The sequence below is a fragment of the Nuphar pumila genome, chromosome 12 (assembly GCF_984573655.1).
Source record: "Nuphar pumila chromosome 12, dmNupPumi1.hap1.1, whole genome shotgun sequence".
Taxonomy (NCBI): Eukaryota; Viridiplantae; Streptophyta; class Magnoliopsida; order Nymphaeales; family Nymphaeaceae; genus Nuphar; species Nuphar pumila.
This window is the reverse complement of record NC_143260.1, coordinates 98553617-98565790: the sequence shown is the minus strand read 5'-3', so window position 1 is coordinate 98565790 and position 12174 is coordinate 98553617. Positions and strand designations below refer to the sequence as shown.

The following is a 12174-nucleotide window of genomic DNA, read 5'->3' as shown; positions in this document are numbered from 1 at the left end:
GCGCCTCTAATTTTAGGAGTTCGGGGGTAGGACCTCAGAATTTTTTGAGCCCCTTATTAAAAGTAAGAGTTCTGGGGCAGCGCCTCTAATTTTTTTTGGGTCCCTATTGAAAATGGAATCCCTATTAAAAAATGGGCTCCTAAATTATTTTTTTTTGGCCCAGGGCTCTGAGGCCCAAGTCTCATTGGCCTCTTGACAGGTCCGGCTCTGCCAGCCAGCTATAGGAACTGATAACAAATGAGTTTGTGACGAGTCAAACTGAGCCAAGTCATGAGCTGCTTGGTTAGTTTACCAACCCTAAATACAACCAAGATATAAGTCCCATAAGTATGTGTTAGACCTTCATCAGTGTTTTGATCACCACTACTTGGGTTATGATATAGCAATCATGGGTTGTTAATAGAGACACAAAACTGTCTTTTGAGTTTTGACCTCAGTCTCAACTTGATCAGGCCCAAGTTCGAATTTGGGTTGAAACAAATATGGTTGGGATTAGTTTGACAAATATACTTGGATGCAAGTTAAAATGACATTTAACCTTACATATTATTTATTTTCCACATGAAAATCAATACATCTTACCATGAATCCAATATCACAAGGAGTCAAACCATAAAGAGATCTACGATACCATTATGAGATCCAAGGTGGATTATAATATAAAACTAGACCCACTTTTCAAATATAGTCAGCAAGGACCACATTGAAAGGTTAAATGCTAGATGGTGACATGACCCATTTTAATTACCACTTTTTACAGGGTAATAATTTTAAAAAAAAATGTATTTATCCCTACACTTCTTTTATTTTGAAATAAATAGTCAGGATAAGTGTCAATGAATTGAAACCAGTAATATCTTATTGTTCCGTGTCCTTTTAAGTGAGTCTAACCTTATAGTAACCTTAGAGAAGCTTGGCTCGCATAGGCTCGTGAAGTAGTGATAAATATATTTTGTGCATATTTTATATTATAGAGAGCAAATGGTTGAAATGTTTAGCTTATAATTAAGCAATATGTTTAGAATTCACTTTAAAACAATGAACTTGATTTTGTAAAAGTGAGACCGTTTGAGCTTCCTTCGGTAGGTTTAGAGTCCAATTCTAATATTTTTAATTTTGAAAACATATTTTGTTTTGTAAACAAGCAAGCTCCAACTCAGTTTATATATAGACCCACCGTGACCCTCTCTTCAGTTGATTTGGCTCAATACCAGCCCTAAGCCTACTAACAAAACCTTAAAAGGGGTAATTAGCAATTCAGCAGAGACTACAACTACAACTACGCCTTCATCCGAAAACAATTAGGGTCGGCGATATGAAGCAACAAAGAAAATCATTTTGGCTCTTCCAGCAATTCAGCAGAGATTGTGTATTAGAAAAGCCAAAAAGTCTCTTTTAAGATGAGGAACCCTAGGCGAAGCACGAAAAACCCCAAGTGGGGTTCCATGACCACCCTGCCTTATGTAGCCTGCCTCTAAAAGCTAGAGACACACCTGTGTAGGGATGACAGTGGACCGGGGCGGGGGACAAGGTCTCCACCCCCGCCCCGTTTCAAAATCCGAACCTCCATCCTTGCACCTGGATGGATTTTAACCTCCACCCCTGCCTCCATCTCCATTTCATGTCATCCATCCCTGGTCCAAACAGGGGCAAGGCGCAGCCCCGTTTCCCCTTAGTCTATAGTCATCCTTTGAAGGATTGGGGACAGGACGGGGCTAGGTAGGGATTGGGACGGGGACGGGGACGGGGCGGGGCAGAAAAAAAGGGTAAGTCCATCCCCGCCTCCATCCTGCACGGGGATAGATTTTAACCTTCATCCCCCGCCTCCATCCCCGTTTCACGCCCTTCATCCCCAGTCCAAACGGGATGAGGCGAGGTGGGGGCCCCATTGTCTCTAGGTCCACTGCCATCCCTGCACCTGTGCACCAGCTAAGTTTGATGGGGTGTCTTCACCTCAACACCGTCTCAATAACCCTGCTGTTCACGGGACGACCAAGCGATGGTAGAAAAGAGGTTAAGAGGGCAAAAGTAAAATTTTGCCTTCTCAAAAAAGAGAGAGGATCAGACTTCCAGCTCCTCTAAGGGCATCTGCATCTGAAGGCCACCTCCGTTGTCAATGGTCAAATAGATTAAGGGTATTTTCGTAACAAAGATATGCCTACAAAAGTAACAAAAGTAATGCTCCTCTTCTCCAATTGTTACCCCTCTATCTCAATATATTTATAGAAAAATATATGATGTTTTGTGCCATGTACCCGTGTTTTGTTCGGCAGTCAATAACTCTTATTGAGAATTTGAAATTTTTTTTAAAAAAAAATTGCATTTTTTCAGTAAAATCTTGGCAATAAAAAATAAATAAATAACATAAAAATATAAATAATACATATTTTAAAATCAAAATCACACGCTTTTTTATGATAAATAGCCATTAAAAACATAAATATTGTGTTTAAATTATGATATTTATGTTTTGCTAAAAAAATCCTGATATTTTAAAAATCTTACTAGAAATTACTTTTTTTAACTTTCAGGCCATTTATGGCAATAGTATCGCAAGATTTTCATAAATCTTGCATTATTTGACACTATGCATGTACCTTATAGTGGTACCAACTCTTGTTTGTTTGGATCCAGCCACCGTACAGAGATGCATTTAGCATGGTTTATTTAATATGGTAGAATGTTTTATCATGTCTAATACACTTTTGAGATGAAAAATAATGACTTACTATTAAATAAAATAAAATTAGTTTAAAAATGGTATAAAATATCTTATTTGAGTCAACTTTTAACACATGAAACAATAAATAAGACACGTTAAACATCATGCAAGGGTTAGATTTTTGCATTTGGAGCTTAAATCTATGTAAATCATTTGCGTAAAACCGTAAGTTACCATATATATATATATATATATATATATATATATATATATATATATATATATATATATATATATATATATATATATATGAGAACTGCATATATTAGACTCTATTTTCTCATTCTGTCCCATAGTTGGTGTTTTATGATAGATAATGTGTTTAACATGCTTGATTTATTGAGAATTGACTCTTGTATCATAACTTTTTGGACGAAAAATGTATTTTTATTAACCGAAATCTATAGTGTTAGATGTGAGAAAAAATACCAAAAAATTATGATTTTAAAGGGCTGGTAGAATGAGAAAGTGGGCAGAACCAGAACACACACACACACACACACACATATATATATATATATATATATATATATATATATATATATATATATATATATATATATATAAGTCACTAGAATATGAGAACTAATCTGTGAACTGTGATTTTCATGAATTTTTTATTCTTTTCTCTTAAGTCTAACCTCACGAATGTGATCTGCATGTTTGGTTTTATAATAACCCGCTCTTGAATCATCCTATTTTGATGCATAAATGAGATATTTTTAAGGCTTTAAAATCAGTCTCATATTCTTCATAAATATTCAAGCATTAAAAAATCATATTTTTTCATAAAAAATACACGAGATCAAATGGTCGATTGCTAGCAAATTCATTATGCCAAGCACATCCACATGGTTTGATTTGCAAATGAAGTGTTGAAAATACCCATAATATTTTCAGTTCTCTCTCTCTCTCTCTCTCTCTCTCTCTATATATATATATATATATATATATATATATATATATATATATATATATATATATATATATATATATATAATCACTAGAATATGAGAACTAATGTGTGAACCACGAATTTCATGATTTTTTTTATTCTTTTCTCTTGAACCTAACCATAAAGAACCCACTACTCTTAAATTTTGATCGATTTTGATGCATAAAAGAGATTTTTTTAGTGCTTTAAAATCAATTGCTCATAATCATCATAAATATTCAAGCATTCAAAAATATCATTTTTTCATCAAAAATACACTAATGGTTGATTCCTAGCAAATTCACCATGCCAAGTACATCCATCCATATGGTTGGATTTGCAAAAAAATTATTTAAAATACTCATAATTTTTATTTTTCATATTGCGTTTCTTATATTTTACTGAATATATATATATATATATATATATATATATATATATATATATATATATATATAAAGAGAAAGAGAGTGAGACGCGTGGGCAGTTGTGAGGAGGGTTCAATGCAATCAATGAATGAAAGGGCTTCCCTAAAGGCTGAAGTAGGTGAGGGTCCGGACTGTTATCTTCGCGGTCATTGGTCCTACATTTATTTTTCCCTCCCTGCTCGGACTCAATAACAAACCCCTCTCGCTCTCACGCAGGGACTATAACTATCCCACAACTATCAAGAATCCCTCCTATCCGATCTACTCTTCTTCTTCTCACACACAACTGCTAATTCTCATTGTTTGGGGTAGTATCGCAATCAAAGATGGGGCTCTTCTCTGTGATGACAGGATGGCCGGGTCCTAGTGGGTTCGGGTCGGCCTCTACTGCTGAACAGGTTACAGAGAGGATCGACGCCAAGAACTTGACCATAATTATCACAGGTAGAGGTCTCTTCTGCTTGTTTGCTTTTCTTTCATTTTCTTGAATTATTTTGGGCTGGGTTTTGGTTGGAGATGAACCCTCTCTTTGAACTTCGGCGGTGGTGTTGGTTATCTCTTTGAAATGGAATCCCATGAACCTTATCTTTGTAAAGTTAGTGCCTACATAAATGTATGGTGATGCTTCTTTTTCCTTTCTCCTCAACATTTTCATGAATGTTTGGTTACTCACAGTTTCAAGACTTCAAGAAGGTGCTTCATGCACCTACTACCCTGTTAATGGTCAAGATTAACAACACCCAAAACTCATAAAAGATGATGGTCTCCACCTAGATAAGCGGAACAGATTCAGTGAGCTTGGTTTGAATATATTTGTTTATAAAAATGTACAGATGAAAAGTATTCGGATTACAAAAAAAAAATCGCTGTGCGTGTAGCGATTTTCTGTGTTTTGTGTTTTACACACCTCAGGATTTCCTTAAATCATCTGGACGATGAACAACATCTAAGGTGCCTTGGACAATTCTTTGGACATGATCTGCTTTCATTGTGTCATGAACTAATAAGTTGTTCACCTACTGCCTTGTTTTAACCCGTCTTCAAAGACTAAACAAACAAAATTCAAATATTCTTTATGAGCTTGGTTTGAATATATTTTTTTATAAAAATGTAGAGATGAAAAGTTTTCTATACGCTTGTTCATTTCTTGGATGATGTTCCGCAGGAGCAGATTCAGTGATCGACCACGAGTAAATATTCCTGACGAACAGAGACATTGGGTCTGTTTGCAATTAAAATAAAGTAGTTTTGCCATTAAAATGAGGCCACAACGTACAAAGAAAGGTGGTCTGGTGCGTTGAGTCACAAGAATCTTGCAGGTCTCTCTCGAGAGATGGTGATGCAAAATATGCTAGACAGGGTTTTCAGGGTTTTTTTTTTTAATTCTAACCTTACAAATGTGATATACACTTGATTTTTATAAGGATTAGCTTTTGAAGTGTTTGATTCACCCTCATGGATGGGTTTTTATATTAGAAAAATCAATAGCCTAAAATCTTTGTAAAATTTCAAGGCTTCAAGTATAGTTTTTTATTTTCATCAAAAATATATGATCTGAGTGTTTATTTCTAGTAAATCGACCATGCCCAACACATCAATGGGTAAGAATCATGAAAAACAACACTATAAGAGCTGAAAACCCCATTTAAAATGTTTACATCTCTCTCTCTCTCTCTCTCTCTCTCTCTCTCTCTCTCTCTCTCTCTCTCTCTCTCTCATTTTGGACCGATGTGACCAGTCTAGCATGGACTGCCCATCACAGATCGGGTCCCATCGAACGCACTTCTCTCTCTGTATATACATATGAAAAAACTTTTTAGTATATTAGAAGGTTTTGTCATGTTTAATATGCTATAAGATTCCATTTATAAGATGGTGAAAATCAACGGCTCATAATTAACAGGTGAAAATAAAGGTGGTTTAAAAATAGTATAAAACATCATATTAGGTCAAATTTGACACAATATGTTAAGCATGATTCAATGCTTATATTTTTTATTTTGGAGGTTAGATCTACGTAAATCAAGTGTGCCTCACTGTAGGCCACTGTACCATGCATGCACCACCATAGAACTTTGACAATGAGGTTTAATTTGCTCGTGTGAGTAGGGGGGGCAAGTGGGATTGGTGAAGAAACAGCGCGAGTTTTGGCACTTGGAGGGGCACATGTGGTGATTGCTGCAAGGAACATGGAGGCAGCCAATGCTACAAAGGAGATGATTCTTAAGGAGGACGCTTCTGCACTTGTGGACGTAGGGAAGCTTGACCTCAGCTCCATCAAGTCCATTAGAGCCTTTGCTGACAGCTTTCTTGCAAGAGACCTTCCACTCAATATATTAATGTAACAATCTCCCCTTCTTTATTTATTTCCTTACCTGCTTTCCCCTTATGATATTGGAACAAGTTTCTTATACAACCATACATGATGCTTAATTGCTTATGTCGTTCAGTTTGAAAAATGATGTCTGTCAAAAACATACACACTCAGTGAATTTTCATTTAGAGACCCACCTTTTGCCTGACATTTTAAAATAAAGTCTTAAATATTTTTAAAAAGACATTCTAAAACTCAGCTTTTCAGTGAAACTCTCAAATAAAAACCTGAAGTTAATTTCATCTTTAAAATCTATATAATTTTGACCAATGTTGTCAGTATGGGTATCAGCCCTTAATGGTTGGGCCACCATTCAGCTGTACCGATACTCAACTGAATCGTTCTGTCTCAGCCCAAAAATAATAAAAAGTTATAACGTGTCAATCATAACATGACACGTGTCACTTAATGGTCCCACCCCTGCTAGGTAAACCCCGACACCCAACCTATGGTTGATGGAACATAACTGGCTGGTGACTGTGCCAGTTCAACCTTCACTGCTAGCTAAAATCAGAAAAATGCTAGTTCATCATCACATCTCTCCTCTCTCTCTCTCTCTCTCTCTCTCTCATCTAAGTTTGTCGCCTGAAAAAGTCACGCGTTATATAAGTTGTCGCCTGAAAAATCAGACGCCTAAACTTTTAGGCGACAAAGGGCAAAAGTATCAAGTAAACAGTAAATTGGGTATGTTGGTCCTATTTTCCAGCTTTAGGCTAGTAATGGTAATGGTATTTTCAATAAAAGCGAGGGCCACCTACCTAATTGTCCTTTGGTAGTATTATTTGTTTGTCATGTTGAAATCTCAGATTGAGGCCATGTGAATAATTGATACTGCTACTATTGCTCAAGAGCATCGCATCAGTTTATCAGTGCATCAGACTGGCAGTATGTATATTCAGGAAAGTAACAAGCTGCACAAAACGGGGTTACACTACAGTTTTTATGATAGTTTTTTTTTTCAGTATGGCCAAACTACAAATTTGTGTTTGTGTGCTGTTTTCTCTCTTGAGCAACGCTGGGCTTACCTTGACAACACTTTCAGAAACAATGCCGGCGTTATGTTCTGCCCTTACCAGCTCTCGGAAGACGGAATAGAGATGCAATTTGCAACAAATCATATCGGTAAGATTGCGTAAATGCCAGAATTTGTAAGAACAAAACCCTTTTGTTTGAGTTGAAAGCCAATTCCAGTGAAACCTTAATGGATACCTAACAATGCCCTTCCTTCATTTTTTTTGGAACGTAGATTTAGAATTACATTGAATTTGCAAGATAAGCTGTAATTTCAAGGAATGGGTTTTCCATAAAAAAATGAAGCATGATGGAGAAAAAAAGGTGACAAAACTCATAAACCGGATACAGAAACAAAACCCAATTGGAATTGCAAGAATATCAAAGAACTAACATCTCTCTCTCTCTCTCTGATTTCTTTCCTCTTTTTTTGTTTCCAATCAGGCCATTTCCTGCTGACAAATCTTCTTCTCGACAAAATGAAGCAAACTGCAAGAGAAAGTGGCATTGAGGGGAGGATTGTCAACTTATCATCCATAGCACATGTTCATACATACGAGGAAGGCATACGGTTTGATCAGATCAACGACCAGTCAGGGTAATTCTAGATCCAAATTTGTTGGATATGTATCAGGAAAATGGAACTTTTTGGATTAAGGTTTCTGTGTTCCTTCCTGGATCAGATATTCTGACAAGAAAGCATATGGGCAATCCAAATTAGCAAATATATTACACGCAAAAGAGCTATCACGCCGTTTACAGGTAAGTAACAAAGTCTTGCTATCTTGATCATAGGTTGGTGGCAGTTGGTCAGAATCCTTTGTTGCCTCTTCTTTATATTTCTAGCTGGATATTTAAATCGGTAAGAACATAGCCAAGAGATTTAACATGAAAAACAAATTTAAGTGCAATTTTGTACAAAAAGAACCAGAAGATCTTCAAACATTATACATCCTTTTAGAAGCATCTCAGATCCACGGTGCTTCATTTATATGGATCCTACCCGGTTGAGATGATAAATGAAAGCGATATTGCCATAACCGTTTTTTCCAATTTATAAAGCTGTTCAAGTGGAATTTTTTTTGGCCTCATGAGTACATCTTAATTGGTTCAATGAATGAGGCACCAAGTTATGTGGGTGAAAATTTTAATTCTCCATATACATCAATCCAATGGTGAGGAATGCTTAATGACCAGTGCAAATGATTTTTTTTTTCGATGAATGACTATTACAAGTGATTGTTTCTCGTCATCCAAAAGTTATAGGACCTTTCTTTCTTCCTATAGCTGAACTATGCCTTGAAATGAGCTGCTTGATTTCAAGCCCAATTATATTTTGGCCATATGCTTAATGCTCTTTGCAACATAAGCCTTGAAAGTGAACTATTTTGTGGTGGAGACGCTTTATTTTATGGTTGTTTTCATGTGCAGGAGGAAGGTGCAAATATTACAGCAAACGCTGTCCATCCAGGTCTGATAATGACAAATTTGATGCGGCATTCTGCCATTTTAATGAGTATGTTATCTAGTCTTGTGAAACTTCATACAATAAATCCATGAAACCTACCAGGTTACTAAGATCAACCAATCTTCCTTGCAGAATTTATAAAATTATTCACGTTTCTCTGGTGGAAGAATGTGCCCCAGGTATCTATCATTCACTTGTAACAGAAAAAAAAGACTATATATATATATATATATATATATATATATATATATACATAGCCTTTTTCCCGAGAGAAAAGGAAACCAAAAGTTATTTCTAGTTCACAATCAACTGTTGCTTTCCTTCAACATAGGAAAGCTTTTCTCACTATTTGTTTTTCCGAGTTTTCCTCCCACAGCCACAGGCTCAAAGTTAAGAGGCCACCTACTCTATACTGGGTCACAATCAATCTGTTTTTCAAGAATTGACTGACTAATCTATGACAGAAAATAGACATTGGAGAGCAAAGCTTTTAAACGTCACGGTTATTTTGTTGCTTGGTCACAATCGATCTGAACTTTCATCCTATTGAATGGATGATGCTTTCATCGATTAATCCGATGGGTAATTTTTATCAGAAAGAAGTGAATTTCTGATAAGCTTAAATGTTGGAAATCTGTTTGCTTGTGAACAATGATCTGGTACAACTGCTAATTGAATTTATGGGGATATCATGGATGAATGGTGATTGAGTTCTCTATATGGTTTTCAGGGAGCAGCCACAACATGCTATGCGGCGTTGCATCCAAGACTGAAAGGAGTAACAGGAAAGTATTTCGTAGACTGTAATGAGATGGTACCAAGTGCCTTTGCAAGAGATGAAGCACTGGCCAAAAAACTGTGGGATTTCAGCAATAAGTTGGTTAAGTCACTGTAAGCTGAACCAGTCCAGTAGCACATGTAAGGAAAGTTAATTAGTGGTGTGTGCCCAGTCAAGAAAAAATTAGAACTACAGAGAATGAAGCATGATCCAAGAACACAGGATCCTTGGACATGTTTCAGTGAAATGTGTTGCTTTCTATTGTAAGCTTCTTAGTAATAATCTGTCCACTTCTCCTCTCCTTGTCTTGGCCAGCCTTTTTCCCAAACTTTGTTCAACCACACTACAACATGTGAAACAATAACATAGAAAGTTCTCTAAACAAATTCATCAATATAAGAGGTATCAAGGAGCAGAATACACAGGCTGCAAAAAAAGGAATATATCATGCAACATCCATGTTCCAGTAATTCTGGATCAAAGAAAACTTATTGAGAGGGTAAGTAATATTTGCAGCAAAATATCAAGACATGTTTAGATGGAAAAAATTCCAAAAGAACAAAAATGAGTGTCTCACACACTAGGGTTGTACTAACCGACTCCTAGACACCAAGATGATGAAAGAATCTTCTTAACCAACTGGGATTACATCCCTTAGATGCAAACCCAACCTTTTAGACACCAAGAGAGTCTCGGCTTTTAATTGGAGCCTATAAAACTAGCAACACAGCAATTTTTCCACCATAGTGTTGTTCTTGGGAAAGTGATGCTCCAAGCGGAGGTATGTGAAAAATAGAGCTCTTTGGACATAGCATTTTGCAACCCTGGTTTTCCATCTACCTATACCAAAAATAGTCTAAAGAATTCAAAAAAGAACCTAATGCTAAGGAATGTATAGAATCACATGAAACAAACAAAGATAAGGATGAGAACAGTGATGTGCGCAAGGGATGTATGTCAACCGAGTTGAGAGGAAAAGAAGCCATTTCAGGACAGGTATTGTTCTCATGGTCTGTAATTGACTCATTGTTGTCAATTGCTAAAACTTTGCTAGGACAAGTTTTCTCTTGAAAGATAGAAATAATTCAAGTCTCAGATCAACAAAAAGCTAGAAGAGGTGAAATGCAAAAGGGTGGTGTAAAAGTTGCTGTCTTTGAGGACCTACTAAAAATTTCTTGAGAGAGAGAATCTGTCTTCATTCATTGTCCTCTGATTTGGTGTCACAAAATTTAAAAATACAAAATATCCCCCACATTGCATTCTATCAGTAATTGCTGATCACTGTTTTAATGCACTAGGGGGGAGACAGCTCAGGAAACTAGTTTAGGCTCATAAGTTGATCACAATAACACAATGGATAAAGACGAGGAATGATAACGATGTTGGTATTTCACTCAAAACATTTAAACCTTTTATGCTCCAACAATGATGGAAATAACCATTATTATTAGAATTATAATGCTTACAATAATAACAAGCAATTTCTGGATTATAAGAAAGGATACCAGAACTTGAACCTCTAGAACAGGTTATAACATTCATCAGTGCATTCTCAAGCAAATGCATTTTGAATGATGAGAAACTATGATAGAATAATAACTTCTGTGGAGCATGTTTCCTCATTAGGGAAAAAAGAATGAGACACTGCTTTAGAGAACTGATTGTGTCTGTCTCTATGTCAGGGTGAAACTGTAACATGGAAAGTTCATATAGTACAGTTACGGTTCTCCCAAGCAAATCAGGACAAACATTTTTTGCGCAATAGTTGGGTTCATAAAATCACACTATTTTAGCCAAGTCAAGAAAACAAACTTGCTCGTATTTACACTTTCGATCTCATGGATCCACTTTAATATTCAGAAAGAATACAAGTAATATATTACATACAGTCTGAAGGTAGCATAATGTCACGCTTGTTTGGAGATATGGGAGTAAGAATTGAAAATCACTTTCCAAAAGAAAAAGATTTTTCTACCTCAAGTATGAGTACCATAAGCCCACCTAGGGCCACACATAAGTAACCGTTATAACCAACATGGTGTGAAAAGAAATATACGGGCTCAGCAAAAAAAATGATTGCTGTCTAAGCACTCTGCCACATCTTTAACTGAGCAAAAGCTGCTTCCTGTACCACAGTTCATGTGTTAAAATGCAATCTTCTGCGTAATGCAATTCTCACAGCAACCCCAAGAAAATCAATGTGGGAAATTAGCATAGATTTTTATGAAGAAACAGGTGAAATATGATACAATGTCAAAAAGCATACAAATCAAAGACAACATAAGCCAAAAACAAAAGACGTCACAAACATTTAGGGAAAAAAAAAGATGATACACATACCTGGTTTTAATTCAGTGAAATGAGACAAGCTGCACATATTACAGCGGTGAAAAGTAAAAACAGAAAACATTACTGCATGTATCAGTGAACATGTTTCATTCTCAATTACATAATCTAAC

The 12174-nt window shown here is 36.1% G+C and overlaps 1 protein-coding gene across 1 annotated transcript; it reads left to right on the top strand.

Annotated features, from left to right (window-relative positions):
• Positions 1–4355: 4355 nt before the first annotated feature.
• LOC149821285 (short-chain dehydrogenase TIC 32 B, chloroplastic-like) lies at positions 4356–10011 on the top strand. Its single transcript, XM_089983740.1, has 8 exons — positions 4356–4528; positions 6194–6425; positions 7501–7580; positions 7914–8067; positions 8153–8231; positions 8901–8985; positions 9070–9116; positions 9668–10011. Exons 1-8 carry the CDS (start codon positions 4411–4413, stop codon positions 9830–9832), a joined length of 960 nt encoding a protein of 319 aa, XP_089839866.1. The 5' UTR covers positions 4356–4410; the 3' UTR covers positions 9833–10011.
• The last annotated feature ends 2163 nt before the right edge of the window (positions 10012–12174 follow it).

Bases quoted from the DNA above. Each gene is read 5' to 3' on its own strand.
- LOC149821285 (XM_089983740.1), top strand. From the start codon at position 4,411: ATGGGGCTCTTCTCTGTGATGACAGGATGGCCGGGTCCTAGTGGGTTC. The intron at 7,581-7,913 runs GTAAGATTGCGT...GTTTCCAATCAG, and splicing joins ATTTGCAACAAATCATATCG to GCCATTTCCTGCTGACAAAT. The intron at 9,117-9,667 runs GTATCTATCATT...TATGGTTTTCAG, and splicing joins GGTGGAAGAATGTGCCCCAG to GGAGCAGCCACAACATGCTA.